This window comes from Sander vitreus, chromosome 1, assembly GCF_031162955.1.
Source record: "Sander vitreus isolate 19-12246 chromosome 1, sanVit1, whole genome shotgun sequence".
Classification (NCBI taxonomy): domain Eukaryota; kingdom Metazoa; phylum Chordata; class Actinopteri; order Perciformes; family Percidae; genus Sander; species Sander vitreus.
The window spans coordinates 14,485,959-14,507,142 of NC_135855.1; the positions used below are offsets into that span (position 1 = coordinate 14,485,959).

At 39.9% G+C, this 21,184-nt stretch overlaps 1 protein-coding gene across 1 annotated transcript; it reads right to left on the reverse strand.

The window, feature by feature from the left end:
* Positions 1-6,941: 6,941 nt before the first annotated feature.
* Positions 6,942-14,564, reverse strand: LOC144522095 (SKI family transcriptional corepressor 1 homolog-B-like). The gene is made up of 8 exons (XM_078256906.1): positions 12,780-14,564; positions 12,099-12,189; positions 11,931-12,002; positions 11,723-11,785; positions 9,905-9,979; positions 9,636-9,710; positions 8,906-8,971; positions 6,942-7,039 (listed from the first exon to the last, which is right to left on the reverse strand). The coding sequence occupies exons 1-8, from the start codon at positions 14,562-14,564 to the stop codon at positions 6,942-6,944; spliced, it is 2,325 nt and encodes a 774-aa protein (XP_078113032.1).
* Between the last annotated feature and the right edge of the window lie 6,620 nt (positions 14,565-21,184).

A 21,184-nucleotide genomic window follows, 5' to 3' on the forward strand; every position in this document is an offset into this window, starting at 1 on the left:
GCAGTGCCTGGTCAGATCAGTCAAATCATTCTTCAACTATCTGAGTCTATTCTTCCATCCAGCCTACTTACTACTACTACTTACTGTCTGGAAGATTAGATAGATATGATAAATCTGACAAATTGCAATGTATTTTGAGCTCATTTCTTTGACAAACTGAAATGTATTGTTCTGTCATGGCAAAGCTGTATTGGTATAACATCAAATACTGTATGTTAGATCCATGTGAATATCTACAATGCATAATCATACATACTGTTCATTTGTCAGGGTGTAATTAATACTGTGCCTGCCATCAAAGGTAACAAAAAAAGCTATTTTCTAAAAAATATATGACTTGAGCAGAAGAATGGCATGCAGAATAATTAAGTCAGGTGTTATTAGATCTGCTCAAGTGACCCTGAAGGTCAAAGAAGAATTTCCAAGAAACAGCAACCAGAGTATCACACATTCAAGCATGTTTTATTTTCTTGAGTGTATCATATTTTCATGTAACTTAATACCAGCCGACTTCACTGTACTCATAACTTGAATTGTTTATATTAGTGTAATCTTTAAAATCTTACAAAAACTGTGTTCAAACTGGGGGAGTACGTAGATTAGTGTATCATACTTATTAATGATGACAAATACAACCTCCCTCTTATTTTGTTTTTTTTCGTTTTGTCCATAAATAAGCTGGCAGAAAAGCAGAGATAATTTAGTTGTACATGAAAGTTCTGGTATCACCAAAATTATCATATATCAAAAGGAATGATTTCCTAAATATTTGTGGTGAGCTGAACTGTCTACTGTGGTCCTAATAAAACCTGAGTTTCAAACCTGAGTTCATGACCCAAGAAGCCCACCATCGCTGGTTCCTTCTGTGACATTAGCCTCTTTCCGACCAAGTAGTTCCAGGAACGTAGTTATAGGAACAGTCCACGTCTAAACAGTTCTACTAACTACTCTCCCCCAAAAACGGTTTCCATTTGCATTCGCACTGGCCAAGTGGCCGTAGGAACTGACCTTTTGTTATTATAATCACAGCCATCTAACCACCACTGTGCGGGAAAGGGAAAAGGGAAAAGACCCTGCCCTGAAGTAGGAGCTGAAAGAGTTACAGGAACTGCGGTCAGAGGAACTTAATAATCCCCAGATTGGTCCAGTCGGAACAGGAGAAAAAAATGGTTCTTGGAACGTTATGTTCTAGGAACTGCAAAAATCCCTCTGGTTGGAAAGCGGCTAATAAGTTTAAGGTATGTGTCAAAGGCAGAGGGATGTGTGATTTTTACAAAGCTGTGATAGAGTGTGTTCTCACATTCTATATCACAGTGTGCTATGGAAACTACAAGATTGGCCAAGCATCTGGTTCTGTACTGTGAGGGGTACTGAGGACATTTTGCTCGGCTCCACAGAGCTTTTTTAAAAATTATTTTTCTATGGAAAGTTATATTTTAACAAGGTTGATTTACTTATAATGGGGAGTACTACTCAACCCTTGTATAATGCCATCTGTGGCTTTGGAGGGAGCTTGACAAAGTCTGAAAAAAACGCTGGCCGGTAATATAATCAAGTAGTAATCACCTTCTTTGGTTATGTGCCCTTTTGTCAAGACTTGAACATTCATACTTTTAATTTTTTAAATTATGAGACCCTGCAAAAGTACAGAATAGAGAACAAAAGGTTGTGTCCTTCCTGGATTGTGCCTGGAGATTTGAGTATTACATTTTAAAATTAGAAATCTGGGAAGTGCCAATTCGAAATATATCAACATATTTATCTCTTTTATTTCTATTTATTTTATTTTTATTTCAATTTATTTCTAATGTATCACTATATATTACAAATATGAGCTCCCTAAGTGTCCATGCAAGATACTAAACCCCAAATTGCCCCTGATGCTGCGTCATTGGTGTGTGAATGTGCAAGAGGCACCTTGTATGGCATGGCCAACAGTGTATGAATGTGTGTGTATGTGTGTGTGTGTGTGTGTGTGTGTGTGTGTGTGTGTGTGTGTGTGTGTGTGTGTGTGTGTGTGGGGTGAATTGTGCCTGAAGTATAGAAATGCAGTCCAGTCCATTTACCATATTTTAATTGGGCTACTTTTGGCAAACAAAAAAGAAGGATTTAATGTTTCTTCACCAGAATAATGGAGAATACTTTGATGCAGCCCTTTGGGCATTGATGTTGGAAAGTGAAATAAACAATATAATCAAACCTTTAACTGAATACATAAAATCTGGAAACTCCAAAGTGTTAATATAATATGATGGCTTTCTTGGGTAGGGTAGTGGTCAGTGCTAGCCTGACATCGTCATACTCAGATTCAGATTCAGTTGTAAATTCGGCTGGCATCCAGGCTAGGTCAGTGCCTGAATTGATCCAATAAAGGTGGCAGTACCCTAATTCAGAAGTTGCATGACATGATCATCACAAGTGTTTGGGATATATTCATATGTATATCTGGTAGGGGTGACCCCGAATAGTCGACTATCTAAGGAGCCTGATTGGACTACTAATCTCACAGTCAAATCATCGCAGTGTCTGAAAATGTGGTTATAAATCAAAGGATCATTCCATTCAATCTATATGGGGGTGCTGAATGTCTGATTTTACATAAAGGTGCTTGGTTTTTCCTAATAAACCATGATATATAACCTATTTTAGTATACACATCCGACTGTATTACAGAGTCTATGATATTAGCCTAATAATACCGTTGATAACTAGAAGTAAATTAGAAGTAAGGGTACTCATGTAGACAAAAATCAGAAGTGCCGGCCGGTGCTCAGTACTGGTAAGTCCTGGCCCATTTCAGGCAATGGTAGTGTTGAACTTGGATTTGTATTTCTAAAATTCTAAATAAAATAAAAAAGGCATTGAAGACATTTGTCACTTAGGGGTTTAGTTTGATGCTACTGCCTTCTCTATACAATCAGCTTGAAGTACAGTTAGAAAAAATGTCTAAATCAGACACCAGGATACTGTCTAAGGACCAGACTGTGACAGGAGAAAGCACAGCAAAGGATTTAGTGCCTGTAAAGCCAGTAGGTGGCGCCATATCATTGCAAATGTAGGTGAATCCAAAATACCATGAAGTGAACTCTCAGGTCCAGATCCTCTTCAGTGTTTTGTCCTGAATTACTGACTGTATAGCATATTTGTTCTGAAGCAATGACATATTTGCTTGGTACAATGGTTTTATAGTTCCATACTGAACAAAAATTCACTATCACACCAAACACATTAGGCTTTATGCCCAAATCCATTTTCAGAAAATGGTCCTTCCCTCAAGGTCCATACAAAGAATCTATTGACAAACTAGTTCTGCTGCTTGTTTCATATGAGAGCAAATCCCAGAGGTTTTATTATGTCATTATGTAGCGCTGCCATCTGCTGTATTGTTGATGGCCGGTGATGGGACAGGTGTCCGCTGACCACATATGTTTATACAAGCAAATGATTGATCAGTAGTACACACTGCAAATACTGTGAGACAATATGATAAAACATCATTCTTCTTTTAAAATGTTTGATATTACTATGTATGGATTTATTATCTAAGCTTGTGTAAATGCACTCACTGTGGAGCAGCAGGAAAACAAACAGCTGTTTACGTTAAGAACATGTAAACAACACTAGGAGTAATATGGATAAGATCCTCGATTACAGCACTGTTTGTACAATTCTATATTTTGATATTACTATATATCAATAGGTCATGATATAGAAAATCAACTGAAAAACAGTTTATGGATATAATATATGGATGAAAAGCTGACTAATCCCAGTGTAGAAAGACAAGGGTATTTTGCTTAAGTATACATTTGAGGTACTTCACTTACATATTTCCATTTTCTTCTACTTTGTATGCCAACACAATTACATTTCATTTAATTATTGCACTTTTTACACCAGTACATTCATTTTTCCAGCTAAAGTTACTTTTTCATTTCAATACTTGTCTCCTTGAAAAAAATAACATTTTGAATGCTTGATTTTTACTTGTACTTACAAGTACTTCTTCAGCAAACATATTCAATCAAATTGATGCAAAGGTCATATAAAGATCCAATATTGCCACAAAGCAGTCCTGCCAATTGACATTTTTCACAATGCAAACCATGGTGAGAAAGAAAGAATTATGAAAAACTCTCTGATAGTAAACTAATTCATATTTTCCCATGGTATTTATGGGTATATTGCCCAACCTTAAACAATACTAGATATAAAAACCTGTTGTGTGTGTGTGTGTGTGTGTGTGTGTGTGTGTGTGTGTGTTTGTGTGTGTTCAGCACCTTTTCTTAAATTCATATATTTTTTTGTTAATTTTCGATTACTTATTTTGTCAATTATTTTAGTTTTTCTTATATGTATGAAATAAACCCTCATGTTCACTAAGTAATACAACATCAATATATCATTAAGTTGTGGTAATATGTAAACGGGTTACTTTACTTGGTCTCATCTAGTATTTTTTTTATTTTTTGTTTATTGCCAATGCGTCATATACAGTACATGCACCACAGAGCAATGTGGGAACACAGGGCACATTTTGAATGAGTGCCTTAAGTCCTACTTTAATTTTTAAAGTTGCATAATTATGAAATTATCATGAAATAATTTATCATGCCAGTAGTCAGCAGCTTTCAGGCCTTTGGTCCTCAGTTTACAGTTCAACTCAGAGGGTTTTTAGAAAAGCCTGAAATCACCTTGTTAAGGAGACTTTTTCCCCCACTTGTCACTATGAATGGATTACTGAACGGGCCTACCGGCCCAGAGGTCAGGAGGCTCCAGGGCTAAAAAGAGGCACAAAACCACTACAAACTAAATACAAAATGACCACAAAGAAATGCAAAACTACAACAAAAAGACGCAATTTTACCACAAAGAGACACAAAATGGCCACATAGAGACGCAAAAAACTCACAAAAATAAGCAAAACGACTACACAGAGTAACAAAACAACTAAAAAGAGATGCAAAACAACCACAGAGAGTCAAAATTACCACAAAGACACCCAAAATGACTACAAAGAGATACAAAACAACAACAAAGAAATGAAAAATTACAACAGAGAGACACAAAAAGACTGCAAAAAGAGGCAAAAGGAACCACAAAGAAAAAACAAAACAACTACAAAGAGAGCAAAACGTCCACAGGGACTTAAAATGACCACAAAGAGACACAAAACGACAAAAAAGACACAAAAAGACTTTAAACAACACACACGGCTGTGTCACTTGTAGTCGTTTTGCATCTCTTATGTATGAGGAGTGTTTGGGGGGGGTCTTTTACATGTCTGTGCCCAGAGTCCCATTGTCACATAATCCATCCATGCTTGTCACCGCATATCAACCTTAATCAGAGTATTCTTAATGATAAAGAGCTAAATAAAAAGACATTAAAGCAGCCAATCATTCCCACAGTAGTTCAGTTCATCTTCGCGGGCCTTGTTAGTATTCAGAGGGAACCGGCTTTGCCATGCAGGGCAATTACGTTCACAGAAAATTAACATTCATTGTGTGTCAGTGACATTATGTGAGTATCTGTCTCAGTATGAAGCATCCAGGGGCCGAGAGCCGTGTAATCAATATCTATTAGTCCTCCCATCAGAAGAATTAGATTTCACTATTAGATCAGCCTGCTCCCCTGACTAGACGTCAAACATTATAAGTTGACTGGACATGTCATGCACTGATGTAGCCGCCTAATGAAAGAGATCATGTTGAGCTTAAATACAATATTAGGAAATATGATCCATTTGATGAGGAGTTCTTCTGCGTGGAGGCCAGTAGGTGTCAGTATGTGCTTACACCAGTGGAAGAAACAGAAAAGGCAAGGATAGAAAGCAGAAAGTGGCTTTCACATTTTATTTATATTGACATGGGTACATACATAAATGGGGAAGGTAGATTGTGCCAGAAACAACAAATGAGAGAAAATGAAATGCAGCTGTGTGAATGGCAGATTACACACACTTTTTTACAGTGTCTTCTCCTTATAAAAACACCATCAGATGATAGGAAAGGTTTTGGTTTAGTCTGTTGTGACTTACAGATGCATGTAATGATAGAAAAAACCCTGAAACAGAGAAAATGATGGGATCAAATTTGTGTTAAAATACTCGGTCTAAACTGTACATGATATCTATAAATGGCTCAACTGTTGTTTTTTTTAAATTATCACTTCAAAGTTTGTGTGACAGAAAAATATTATTATTATTATTATTAAATGTCAATCCTGAACGGCCGATGAAGTCAGTGCTCATAATAATGTCTCTCTATTTTAAACAAAGTTTTTTGATAAAAGAATTTGGTATAGGACGGCATGGTCAAATTCAGAAATGTTGCCCATTTAAAGTGCTTAACGACATACACAGACAAAGAATCTAAACGATAAATTAAACCAAAGACAAGATAAATAACAAATATATGTCAAAACCCAAGACGTTCAAACAAGCAACAAAAGCTTAATAAATGAGATACATTTTGAACTTAATATCACAATTATACGAGCCATTGCACATCGTCACGTGATATATATATATATGTATATAGTGCTGTTTTTTCTTTTCAGAGTAGACTCCTTGGTTTTGAGCGTTGCAGCTTCAGATCAACAATCCTTTGAATTTAACTTCATGTTTAAGATCTGTTTTAGTCAAGAGTTCAGTTCTTTTTTTTTTTTTGGGGGGGGTGGGGGGATTTGGGTCGCTGGCAAAACCTTCTCCGAGTCTTCACTTCACTCAATCTTCACGAAAATCAGTGGTGTATCTATACAGCAGGTTGGTAACCCTTGGGTTACAGGTGGGAGTTGAACACATGAGCGCTCTCGAGGCAGACCAGTGTGTGTGTGTGTGTGTGTGTGTGTGTGTGTGTGTGTGTGTGTGTGCGTGTTTTTTTGGCTGAGCTGGGGTCAGGTGCAGGGTGGTGCAGGGTGGTGCAGGGTGGTGTCGGGCACTAGGGAGGCAGCAGCGGAGGTTTGAAGGTGCAGGCTCCGGTACACTGACGAGGGGTGAGCATCTTGCAGGAGAAATGGTGAAGGGCGTCATGAGCTTCTGGGGAGGAACGAGTCCATCAGTGAGAACATGCAGACTAACACAGACAACACTCACAAATGATTGCTCAGATTACAGGCGTACGTTTATTTATTTTTTATCTTTGTCACTTAATGTTAAATGATAGGTTTCAAGTCTCTCTTTAAACAACACGACCATGCTCATATCTACATTGAAACTGTTTCTTGGTCATTGTAATTGATCCTCCTGTCAATATTTAACGAACGTAACTTAATTTAAGTTAACATTAACACATTAACAACAAACGCATACTTATTTAAAGCTATAGTGTGTAGTTTCTGCCGTCCCCATGAGGAATTCTAAGTAATGACAACAACACTGTCATACAAACGTTTGAATTCACAACGTTAACCCTGTGTTTAAAACGGGAATGACAACAGGGCGTTAAATGACACATTAAAAAGCTTTAAAAAGCGTAACACGCAAAATTGTCTTTAAAAGTGCCTTCCCATGAGATCACGTTATAAGTGATGGGGGACAAAATCCACAGTCCTTGTTCTATGTAAATAAAAATACTTCTAAAGTTTAGGTGAAGCTTATTGAAGGCTTCAGCAGTAGTCACACATAGGCATCTTCCACTATTTTTAAGTACAACATTTTCTCTGTGATTTCATAACACAGAGACAGGTTTTCATCCAAATGTAGTGTAAATGTTAACCGAATTTTCAGATTGGCAAAAGAAAATGAGAATCAACGCGCTTTTCCATCCAGTTTGTTCATTGAGACAAACAGCTGGAGATGCTAATTCTCCAGTCAAATGCCATTAAACCATCGCGTCGTAAGAAGGCGCAACGAGATGACGTAATTAAAAGAGTACCAGTCAAACTCAAAGAGTGGAAAGCATGATAGAAATGTAGCATTTATGTTTGTTTCATTTTGAATTAAAGATGTTGCCTACAGTTGCCTCATGGCTCCACACAGATCTGCTGTTTTCATCTGCCGCTATTTTCAGTCTCTTCAGTGGACTTTTAAAGGTGCCGTAGGTAGGATTGGGAAGATCCAGGACTTAGCCAAAAACTTCTCAGTCCCTCCCCCCTTTCTGCTAAAGCCCAAAACGTTCTCCTAAGCCCCTCCCCCCACAAGGGAGAATGAATGCGTGTGCATGAGCAGTGATTGACACGCAGTTAGACACCTACCCCTGGCCCTGATTGGTGCATCTGAACAGGGAGCTGTGGATTTTTGCAAATCGCACTACAGGCTGTAGGTGGTGCCAGAGGAGCCAGATTTTTTTTATTTTTATTACCTGCTTCATGTAGTTCTACTGGAACATAGGGTCAGTTTCAGCAAATATGACAGAAAGTTACTTTTATAAGTCTTACCTACCTCACCTTTAACTTACATGCTTCATATCATCATTGCACTTCGTTGCATCTTGCTTTTATCAATACATCAACTTTTCCACCTCAGCCAAGTGTTAAAACTTTTTTGCAATATTTTTTTAATTTAATTTTCAGTGTTTCCACTCAGGCTTTTTTTATGTGCACACAAACACATTTATAGACAACGTTTCAATGCTGAGCTCTGGTGGTGGGTTAGTGACAAAATCAAAGGGAACATTGTATTTTAAAGACACTTAATTTGACTAATTCAGATTGCTGAAACCTCAAATTAGCTTTTTTTTTAATGTTATAGTATATATATTTTATAATATTTTGCACAGAACAAGTATTGTGGATTCCCCATTAATTTAATGGTGTCTTACTACAAATATCAGTCACACTGATCACAGGAGGTGTTTTATATATTATATATATTAAAAAAAAAAAAAGTAGCACTTGCATATTTATGTTTGTAGGCACAAAATGACATGTATTCATGTTCCTCTTTTGGACCAGATAAATTTACCTTTTAGCTTCTGCTGTATTGCATAACGAGCCTTTCTCTCTTGGTCCAACTCGCTGCACAAAGTGTCTATCCAAAAATAAAAAAATAAATGGTCAAAAAAGGAATAAAAAAAAAGAAGATTGAAGTGAGCTGCTACGATGCATCTGAGGTAGAGGAGTGTAATGCCTGCCGCTTGCCCCTATGGTATTTAGAGTGACCCTCTCTGTGTACTTGAACCCTGTATTTAAACATCTGTAACATTAAACCAATCCTTTAACGGTGGCATTAGTTGCTGTCTAGCATGTAACTGATACAGCACTACATAATGGTCTGTCTATTCAATTTTCCAGAGCATGATTTAGGAGAAAATAACCTTTGCAAACAAAACAATGTGGTTTCAGTTTCACCTTCTGATATCTACATAATAATTTACTCGACTGCAGGAGAAGAAATATGGAGTTTACAGGAAAAAGGCTGGACACAAATTGCTAATATTTCAATATGCAAGTGTCACTTTTCCTTTCTTTTTTTAGTTCAGGGCTAGTTGGTTCGGATTGATTGATATGGCATATGTTACTTAAATGTTGTTTTTGTGGCTCAAATTAGTTTTTCCCATAAACTTAAAGAGCATTGATCTACATCCGCTTAACAGTCATAATCTATGGAGGAACAAAGTACACAGAGAGAGAGAGAGAGAGAGAGAGAGAGAGAGAGAGAGAGAGAGAGAGAGAGAGAGGAAGATAGGACCAACCTCGAACAATCTGCAGCTGCTGGACCATTTCCTCTCTGTAGGACAGCTCACGCTTCATTTGATCCTGAAAATTATCTGAACAGTACCGAAGGCCACATCAGATGGAAACTCTCTGACATTGTGGGGATACATTTAAAGACACGTTCCTGGATTCAAAGAATAAAATACAACTGGCTCTTCTCCTAACACAGGCCGCAAGCACAGGGTTTAAGATGCGAACAAAGATGCAAAACACAGCGCTCTGTGACTTGAACTCACTTTTGTCCTACCTTTTAAATGCTGAAATTCTCTCTCCAACTTTTTCCTCAACTCCACTTGTTCCACAAGCTGCTTCTGCAATTCCTCTGCAATGCCAAAAGCCAAAACAATTGTCAATTTCAACACCAACTTATTTTTCATCTGCTGCAAGGAAATGTCATTAATTATTCACCCTAAAACCCTGGCACATACCCCGTCTGACACCTACAGGAGGAAGTGATGCAATAAGAAAGCATGGACCGCACTATAGTAAGATTAAGCTGGCCAAAATATACTCTGACATGGATGACATCTGTGACAGATGTAGAATGGACAGAGCAGATTTACTTCACATGTTTTGGTCATGTTCCAGATTGAGAGAGTTCTGGGCATCAATATTTAAGGTCTTAAATGAAGCCTTTGATTTGGATCTACAACCTAGCCGTACAATGGCCATGTTTGGGGTACAAGAGGGTGATTTTGTAATGCCCAATAGTAAGGATAGTGTTGTTGCTTTTGCAACCTTAACAGCACGACGGAGAATATTTATGGAATGGAAATCATCTACACCACCAAAAGCCTCCACATGGCTTTCTGATATTATAATGTTTCTAAAAATAGAAAAAAATCAAATACTTTCTTAGAGGATCAACCAGAACATTTTACAAAAATTGGGACCCTTTACCGGCTTACTTTGAAAGACTTACTACACTTCCCTCTTAATAACTGCTAAGAATCGTAAAGCACAATGATTACACTATGTTGCTGTCATGAGTAATAGAAGAAAGGTGTTTCTTTATCTGTCCTCCTTTCCTCGGCACAGGGGTTTGTTGTGGGTGGGATGGGGTTAATATATAGAAAGATGTCTTGTTATAATTGACATTGTAATGTTGCATTGTATATTGTATCTTCTTTAAAACAATACAAATACTTGTAAAAAAAAGAAAAGGAAAAGGAAAGTATGCACCATAATGCAAATAACCCCCAATAACAACACAAATAGGCTACCTGCAAAAATCATAAAAAAACAAACAAACATGTCATTCTCTATCCCAATCTACCTCACACCAATTTAATTCCACTTACTATGATATATTTTGAGTTTCTGCACATAAAGATTTATGTCAGTCCAGTAAACCGACTTCAGGTGCGTTTACATCGTTTACATCCTTGATAACAACCATTCCACCGCTTTCCTCCCGCACGCTGCCACAGTAATTGCCATGCACTGCCCGGAGGTTGAGACGACAATAATGGAGTCCCAGGGTTTTTCCAAGCGTTGTAAAATAATTAGCTGCCGTGCCTCGGGGTTATAGCTCTGTTCGTTAAAATATTAATAGCCTCTAAACGATTTCCTCTTACAATAATAAGTCAAAACTCCCACATCTCGTGATTAAGTGGTTAACAACTATGGAAACACTTTAGGCCTAACAAAATGTAAATTCACATTTAGATTTTGGCACGTCATCTTTAGCAGGCAGTGGGCCTTTAGCTGCGTTTAAAACGAGGTGGAATGCAATGTTTAATATTAATATAGTACCCACGTTTATTTATTTTTAACTAAACAACTCTAATTCAACTCGAGTTTAATTTGGGTTTATAGATTTCAGAAATTCAACCTAAATACCATTGAATTGGCTATATTGTATTGCATTTTATTCCTTACATTTAAAAATAACAAAAGCTGTTTTAATCAAACGTGCTGATCAGGCCCTGTGAGTCGTTGAGCTGCTGTGTAAATATATATTTGCTGGCTGGCAAATTACAAATCAAAACAGGAATAATTACTGATGACAATGAATCACCTGCTACAGTTTTTCCTCTCTTTGCCCCAAAAAACAGCCTCTTACCTTTAGCCATGTTCTCCAAATCTCTTTCATGCACGCTGATATCGATGCGTAAAGCTCCATCTGCTGCACAACAATGAAGAACTTTATTTAACCTACAAAGAAGTCATCTATATAACAAAGATATTGGAAAGGGCTTCTAAAAAAAAAATAAAAAATACAGTAAAGCAGATAAAATAGATTATATATAAAAAACAGAATCATTAGAAACCTTGTCTGTCCTTTTGCTCCTGATAGGATGTTGCGTTGCGTTGGTTCTGAATTTCAGAAACGTGATGAACACCTAAACATAAACAAGCCGCACACATGTTAAATTAAAAGAGACAAAAACGCCCCAATTTGCATTAATAACCGAACCATAAATTGGCTAAATTATTACCGTTGGATCTGCGGGGGCTGCTCGAGTGTTTCGACACAAACGGCGAAGGCTCGTTCAGGAGCACGTGGCCATCCTTTTCATGAGCGTACACCTGTAAAATGAGCAGACAATCATGTTCAATAACGCAGAACAATGGTGTGTCATTTACTGCAGTTATTTACATAATTGAGGCCTTTTTTCTTCAGAAAACCAGCAGCCCTGCAATGTGTTGTGAAGATGCTGAAGGTTTTGCATTAAAAACACTAATGCGGGGGTAAAATAATGCCTTAGAACAGACAATGGGAATAAATAAAGATGCATTAGGGTTTTATACCTTGATTATCCTGATTGAAAATACATTAGTACAAATGATATCACAAATGATCTTTTTGTATGTGTGATCAATTCATAATCGTAGAGTTAAACATCGCCCTTGCTGCCTTGCTCAACGGCACCTCAAGAAGGGCAGTTAAATGACAATTTTCCCAAAACACTAGGTCGCCCTATTAACATTTATTCTTACTAATGTTTAGAAAATATGCAAACATCTACATTGGGATGTTTTAAATTCCAGGCCAATTGATCCTGATTACATTTGTATCGGCCTCCTCTCTTCTATAAACTATATTCATATTCTCCACAACTGCGAAAATTCGACTTCCCCCACGGGGATCATTAAAGTTTCATTTAATCTAATCTTACTTCATGAAGAGGAGAGCCATTACGCATCCGTCTGTCCTCATCTGATGAGCCAGTGTGCACGGAGTGATCCGGTGATGATGCTGCTGCTGCTGCTGCTGCTGCTGCTGCTGCGGGGCTGGAGGCGGCAGGCTGCTCCTGGCTCTCCTCAGCACCCGAGGAGACCCGGTCCGGCCCAGGGGAGTCATGGTGCTCCCCTCCCGGAGAGATCTGGATCGCTTCCTCCTCATCTTGTCCTCGGTTGGACTCCACATCTACGTCCGGGTCGTCGTCGTCCTCGTCCACCACGCTGTCCCTGTCCGGTGATATCGATCTATAACTGGAGCTCTCGCTGATAAAATCCGGGGACAGGTAGCCAGGGCGCACGCCGTAGCTGTCTCGGTTGCCGTAGAGTTTGGCGATGGTCTCCGCGTCTTTGACTACGGGTCTGAAGGCCGAAATGTAGTTGATTTTCCTCTGGGGGGTCTCGTCCCCGGACTTGTCCTCGTCGTTCTTGGTGGATGAGGACTGGGAGCTGGAACAGCGCTCTCCGCCGTCCTGCTGATGGGGAGGGTGGTGGTTGGTGTCTTTGGGTGTGTTTGCGCCCCGGTCGCTTTGGTCCGATAGGTCGAGCTCTCCCTGCCGGACGACTGGCAGCTCTGGAAGAGGTTTGGGTGGAGACCCCGGGTAGGGCGGCATGGGTAGGCCGCCAGCTGTAGGCCAAAACATAGGGAAAGCAGGATATAGGGCGTCCTTCGCGCCAGGCCAAAACACACCAGAGATATTGGTTTTGTTCGCATCAGGCAAACCGTCGCTTTTTTTCTGACACAGTCCATAGCTGGGGAAGCCATAGGGGTGGTGGGAGAACAGAGGTGGGGGGATTTTCTGAAGCATGCCAAAGCTCTTGCTGGGCACTGGGATGACTGGGTAGGTCCGTGCGCCGCTCGACAAACTCAGGTTATTATTTCCCTGATTGTCATCGCACCGTAAAGTTTTGTGAGGGATCTCAGGAGAACTGGTTTGGGCCAGGCTGGACGAGGCCTGTGATTTCATCGACGAGGACATTCCCGAGCCGCTCATGGGCAGAGTCCTCTTTCTACTCCCCCCGTTGAACATGGCCTTAACATCCTCCCACGCGTGGTGAATGTCATCAGATTGTTTTTTGTCCGTCAGTTTCAGGTGCCGTCTCCACGAATTGAAGTTGGCCGCGTCCGGCTGCAGATACTTGGACTCTGTGGTGCGATGAGAGTGGAAAATGAATTTATTTGGGGAGAAATACATGTTGCAAAAGCTGCACTTGATGCACTTTGCTCTGGAGCTGTTGTATCTGGCGGGTATGAAGCTGCCCCTGGAGCCCCAGGCGCAATCATGAGTCACATCAAATGCGAAATTTTCTGGTAGCTTTGGGGGGCTGTGCGCTCCCAGGAAGGACTTGCAGAGCCTCTCGGCCTCCCGTTTGGTGATCATGCCGCAGCGCCTGGAGGAGATGGGCATGGCTCCGGCGCGCCGCAGGAGCTCCAGCTGGACGGGGGTGCACTGCACACAGGTGATGCCCAAAGCGACCCGGCGGTTGTGTATCTCGTTGTAGCTGTAGTTTTTCAGCAGGGTGTTAGAAATCTGCGCCAGGCAGAGTCTCTCCTTACCGTCTATGACCAGACATACGATGGGCACCCCGTACAGGGCAGTCTCACTCACTTGGTTTGGTTTGAGGGAGCTGGGGCCGGAGAAGCTCGGTGCGTCCTGCTTTGAACTAGGGGAGGAGCTGGCGTCTCGTCCCGCGTCTCGAAGCTGTCCGGGCATCGACTCCATCCCTGGAAGCCTGTCAATCAAAGAGAACACTGGAGTGAGGCGGGGGCAGGGGGGGGCTGTTTAACACGATTCAAAAGCACAATACCTTAAGTGCATCATCTTCAAATTATTTAACTCGTGAAAAAATGGTACTAAAAACAAATAATCAACAAAAAAAAACCTAGGCTAAATATGTTAAAGACAGAAAAATAGTGTTTTCCAAATTCCAAAATGTGAGTCAAATAGAAATGATACGAGGAAAGTGTCATGGTTTTATCCACAACATCTGGTAAATATAACATAACAATTATCATTCTAATAATAATAATAATAATAATAATAATAATAATAATAATAATAATTATAATTATAATTATAATTAAATTAAGTAGGCTAGCTGTAGCAGTAGTAGGCCTCTTAATGTTGACATTCATGGGGAATAATAATAATCATCATAATAAAACATGTTTAAAAAGAATACCAAATATAACTAACATCCGGCTTTTGCAGGAGTTTATATTGAAAAGTGAAATCAATCAGACGTGTTGTTAATCATTTCTCGTATCGGTTGATTCTTCCGTGTATTTGGCCTCCTCTCTCAGGTTATCCTGGATCCTGCGCGGAGGTGGATCTGCTGCTCCTCTTATCTTTAAATCAGCTCAGTCACTTACTGGGCAACTACCTAAGAGTAACATAAGATCCTTATACGCGGATAAGGACAGAAGGAAAATGCAGCCTGAGCTGCGCCAATGCGCTTAGCAGAGAGGAAAAGAACAACTATAAGCTGCTTTTCTTGGCAATTGCGCATGCAGATCCACGAGCGCGTCTTCGCATTGTTAATGAAAGACTAGCCCTATATATAATTAAAAGCTTCTGCGCAGATTAGCCTCAGACAGTTGGTCGGAATTAGGTTGAAGCAGGCCCATCTTACGTTCTCTACGCATAGGCTACTTACTTTTTGCATCTCGTCACCGCGGAGGCCGCCAACATACAGTACATGCAAACAGCCCGCCGAAGCTTTAATGGCATTTAAACAACCGACATGAATCCAACTATTTCGGAGGGATTTTTATTTTTATTTATAATCTAATTTTGCAAAGAAATGTAAAGAGCAACTGCAAAATTATCACGATTTCTATCTAAATTGTTATTAATTAAAAATACATACCTTTCTCTCCTAAATAAACAACACACTCCAACAGGGTTAGGGATGAAAAAAAAAAAAAAAAAAGAAGATAATTAATATAAATAAATTGATGAAAATACAGGCCCGGTGAGTCCAGAGAGGGAAGATGTTACAGACAAGGCGGTCTGACAGCAGAAACTCTGAGCTGGAGTCTTTCTTTATTTCAGTGCAGCAGACAGGACCTCCATCCCGCTGGATCCCGGGGAGGTGAATGGCGTGTAGACAGGAAGCACATGGACACCTCTCTCTCTCTCTCTCTCTCTCTCTCTCTCTCTCTCTCTCTCTCACACACACACACACTCTCTCTCTCTCTCTCTCTCTCTCTCTCTCTCTCTCTCTCTCTCTCTCTCTCTCTCTCTCTCTCTCTCTCTCTCTAAGGCGTGCCGAGCTGCTATACACCAGTTTTGATAATTCACAATTGTTCAGCTCTGACGCGCACACATGATCAGAAACACGCGCCCCATTTGCCCTGCTGAGCCCAAATATTGGCCCTAAAAGACCCCTGTTTATAAATATTTGTTTCTACATTATTAAAAGAGCAACAGAACATAGACTTGCGAGTGGCACTTTGGAGGGGAACAAGAACGACAAAAGGCCCGGGCTCATTTATCAAGTTACACATGGCCATCTGTTTGGCTTCCACACCGGCCACGGAAATCAATCTGAGGCCTGAGCGATCAGAAGAAGGAAGAAAGGAAGAAAGAAATGAAGGACAGAAAAAACGTCTGTTGTTCGTCGTTTTAAGATGTTTTATGTTTGCGATGGAGTCGTGACGATGATGCCTGAGGCCAGACTCCAGGCAAATGTCCCGTCTGTCCCCTGCAGCAGGTGGACAGACTGACAGACAGACAGACAGACAGACAGACGAATGGAATCTGTGAGTGGAAGGAGGAAACTGAACATCATAAATGAATGAATTTATGAATCATAAATGGAAAAAAGAGCCATGCCTTCAACAGAACCGTTTTCCTGGGTGGTGCTACCTGAAGCTTCCCCCCCTACAGTATGACTAGGTTGTATTTCAGAGGTTGGATTATAGTTGAAAAATGATAATAAATGTATGGAGAAATAATCTTCTCCATCCTGTGACTGAGTGTCAGAACTAGACTGATGAATCACCCAGGCGATATTAGCTTATTGCAGATACATCGTGTCAGTGTAGATAAGAAGTTCCATTACCAAAATGCAAAAGACACAAGAGAGTGCTGAAATGGGTTTATTTTTCAACAGTTAAATGGACCACTTATACATACAGCCTATTGATCACAATCATAAAAAAAACCCAAACATATTTAAGGGATCGTTATCAACGTTTGTTTATAGTATGTGTTCAAGGTGTTATGTTAAAAAAAAGGATTATGGACCCATATATCACTATCTGATAATATCAGGTAATTATCCATTAACTCTTGGTATCATCCAGTATTGGTTGGATTATAGTGTTGTCCATTGTCACATTCACAGTCCATTTTATTCGCCATTAAGGTACACTGTCAGCAGTTTAAGTTAAAAGCAATGTTTCATATTATTGACTGAAAGTATGTTTCAGTCAGTCAATGTGAAATAACATCTTCATACACGAGGAGACAATGTCACTCAGTAATGTCCTAAAAATGAGAGGGTAAGGCTTGTAATATTCTATACTTTGGCACCAACACTGCATATAAGCTATTAACAAGTATTGTCTAAAAATGAGTCATGTTCCACCGAGTGACATGCGACTTCATTGACCATGGGCACTGAAGTTTATTTCGAGTCAATTCCACACGTATCCCAAGTATTAATCCACTGCTGAAAATAGTCCCCAATAAATGCCATACTTCCTCCTGTTTGAGTAACATATGCTAAAAAACAGTGCCCAGCTGTTTTCAGGAAACTATGTTTTTGGGTTTAATAGGAAACAATGGGCTCGAGGCTAAGTGCCGCAGACAGGTTAATCAAAAAATACAGGACTAAAGCAATGTTGGTTTTGGTCTTTTCATGGGATTTTTTGACAATAACAAAAATATAGAGCAATGCTAGCAGAAATCCTTAAAAAACGAAAGTACATATTAAGTGTATTTGACGTGGGGCGGGGGGTTTAGGGGGGGCCAGTGAGCAAAAATGTCACCGTGGACCCCAGAAAGTCTCAGTCCGGCCCTGCCTTCTAACTGATACCGAGCTGGCATGCATACGTTTTACATAATCTGCAGAAAACTATAGTGTCATGCTGCTTCCCAACCTCAAAGAAGGCAGCCAAGATAAACCAAAGAAATGACAAATACGGTAAGTATATTTTTGGACAGTTTATCATGAATGAAGTCACACCACAGCAGATAAACGCTTCATACACTGGAGCTAATGTGTGCATTAAGTGTGTATGAAGCCAGTGTATGAAATTTGTATGAAACATCATCAGCCTGTGTGCAGCCGGAGCTGGCCAGTTTTACCTCCTTGCAATATTGATGCTGAACCTGATCCTAAGCGCATCCTCTCCTCTTTCACCATCAAGAGGCTTCCCCTGCAGTACCCGCCAATAATTACAATTTTATACTGTAATTATTCCTCTCTTTTTAATTATTTAGACCGCCGACTTGAATGCAGCCATTGTCGCTGCTTATTCCGGGGGAAACGTGAGCTGACGTGGCTGGATCAGCAGCAAGGAGTTTTTAATTAGACATTTCAGCGGTAATTTTAGGCGAGCCCTTTATTATTACTGTTGGATACAAATTACCCGGGCCTCATTGATATGCGCTCAATTGTTTAAACAAACCTTTCACCTGAAACATAAATGCGCTTCAGGTTGAAGTCATTAGAAGTCCCAACTCAGCAGGTGAACCCAGACCTGATGGATTATTTAACACGGCACTGGATGCGACGGCTTTTTAGAAATAATGTTTAATAAGCCTTTGGTTTGTAATTGACACAGTGTAGCTCAACTCATTTTTTTGCCACAAAGACTAAACACAGTGTGGACTTCTACATGTCCAGAGACAGTTTGTACTCCATAAAGTTAAGTTCTCCTGTACTGTCCTTAATACATTGGGTATTTTATTTTATTTCAGGATATGTTAGGCTATAAACTACTCTTGCTCCCACGGTTATTTTGAGTATATGTATTTCCCCTTTTTAGTGTTTTATATGTTGTGCCGGTGCATCTCTTTGCCTCATGCGACGCACTTTGACTTACCTCCATGTTTGATACAAATTGCCTTGCTTTACCTATTCCACAAATCATTTGCTGTATCATAATTATTAAAGCCAGCAAACATAACAGTAATGTAGGTTATATGCGGATACAGTGCTTCATAAATGCCATGTTATTTCATTTATTGATCGATTGCCTTCACAGCAGCTTGAGTTCAAACCTCTTTTTTTAAACGACTGTCAGATCACCAAAAAAAGTGTGTCCGTAACAGTTAAACAGGTTTATATGTTTCAATGCCACCGATCATTGATTTGAGTGGAAAGCCTGCGTGGGATTGCAAAAGAAACATGATCAGATTTTTTTTATGCAGGATGGGTTTTTATCTCGTTAAAAGGTTTATTTCCTAAACGCTTGCATGTTGTAAAGATACATCAAGTCCGCCTCAATCAGGACAGGTTTAATAACAGCAGCAATTGAGGCCAAATGTTTTATAATTAACAGTTGTATCAGCACCCTATAAAACCATGACCCCTATAAATCCCATTTTAGAGACCAATCAATCCTCCTCTCGGACTAAAGGGCCTATTGATCCCTCTCCGCTAAACGCTTTCTCCGTATCCTTTTTTTGTTTCCACTGAAAAGAGCATTTCGATTACACTTTTTATTGGAGGAAAGATTCCGCCGAGAGGAAAGCGAGGGCTCGAAAATTAAAGGGTGACATTTTAATTACAGGACATTGATAAAGGGATCTGGGTAATGGCTGTGTACAGGGCGGCCACTCATTGTCCCGCATGATGTGCTAATCAAGTCGGACTGCTCTGGAAAAAAAAAGGTCATCGGCCGATACAAAGCAGTGACGCAGCTCGGTGGGAATTTGGGAATATGAACGTCCCGGACTGGCAGAAATGAAGACGCATCTCCAAACAAAGCGCGGTCAATATCCCGGAGAGAGGCCCGCCAGATGAGATCATAGAGCAGCCACATTTTCTTTCCAGACATATTATTACTATAGGTCACATGAAGCACAGCCATAGATCATCTGATGCCACAATTTACATGGAACAGAAATCATTTGTGGCGGCCAGAGCTGTCACAACACGGACTGATCATCATCACTGCTCCCAGCAGGCTGCAGGTCGATCTGATCGACAGGTTAACAGTCAAGTTATCATGTCAGCTTCCAAACGCGACTTTAAGAGCTGAATGTTTATGCCTTAGCAAGGATTTTACAAATACTGAGGCAACGCATGCCCCACCCGCTTAAACTGTACACTTATGTGTGACTTGTGGTCTAACTGAGCATGTTGCCCACTTTCAAGTATATAAATGTAGTTGGGACACACAACTTGACTTTTTATACAGTACAAAGAGAAAAAAACTATCAAAATCAAATGTATTTCTTTTATAGCGGCCTAAAAAAGATGCTGAATGTTAAAAAAAAAACAATCATCCCTGCTAGAAACCACATAAACTGCACCTCAGGCATGAGATGAGGGCCTCTATTAAAGGCAAGATTTGCATTTTTTTTTTAAAAGTATATCTTAAAACAATACTCACCTGTCCATATGTAGGTGGAGACAGGGCACTGCTATCCTCCAGCTACTGCAGGTGAAGAAATCCCCTCCTCCCGCTACTCCAGTGTAAGAGATGGGGTTCAACATCTACATTCCTTGTTCTGTGTCCACATTTTAACTGAAGATAATATGATGCTTCTTCAGTCCGAGTGGTGATCAGGGGATCACCAGAGTTTCAAAAGATTATGAATATATGGATCAAATTTCATGGCAACATTTCACACTGAACCACAAATGGGAACCTGCTGGTGGTGCTGAAGGAAAGGTGTGGGAACCACCAAAATCTTTGGGATTGGGGGCATGAATGCCTGAATAATATGTCCTGGCCCTTCATCCAACAGTTAAGATAAGAGATGAGAGAGACTTGTTGTTATTGACATCCATTCATACAGTGCAGTAAAGTAAATAGAGGAATTGTGATTCCCTGGTCCCTGGTGCAAAAGTAAAGAATAAACCATTGAACATAAGGTGCAAACAAGATCCAATACAGGTACAGGAGAAGATACAAGACGAGGTACAAACATGTAGTGCAATAATAGAAACATATAAATACAAGTAGTGTAAACAGTTATTAGATATTTCAATTTAGATGGATGTTTTAATTTGGACCAACTAAAAGCGTGACATTGCCATCCCTAGAACCGTTAGCATGGCTTAAGTGCACTCTTAAAATTCATCAAACAGGTGGGATCACTGTTTTGTGACCGGCTCTATATTGCTGTGTTTTGGCAGAGCTGTGATCAAGTCCACTGTT

Bases quoted from the DNA above. Each gene is read 5' to 3' on its own strand.
- LOC144522095 (XM_078256906.1), bottom strand. From the start codon at position 14,564: ATGGAGTCGATGCCCGGACAGCTTCGAGACGCGGGACGAGACGCCAGC. The intron at 9,711-9,904 runs GTAGGACAAAAG...GGTACTGTTCAG, and splicing joins AGAATTTCAGCATTTAAAAG to ATAATTTTCAGGATCAAATG. The intron at 8,972-9,635 runs GTTGGTCCTATC...ATTTTTGGATAG, and splicing joins GCAGCTGCAGATTGTTCGAG to ACACTTTGTGCAGCGAGTTG.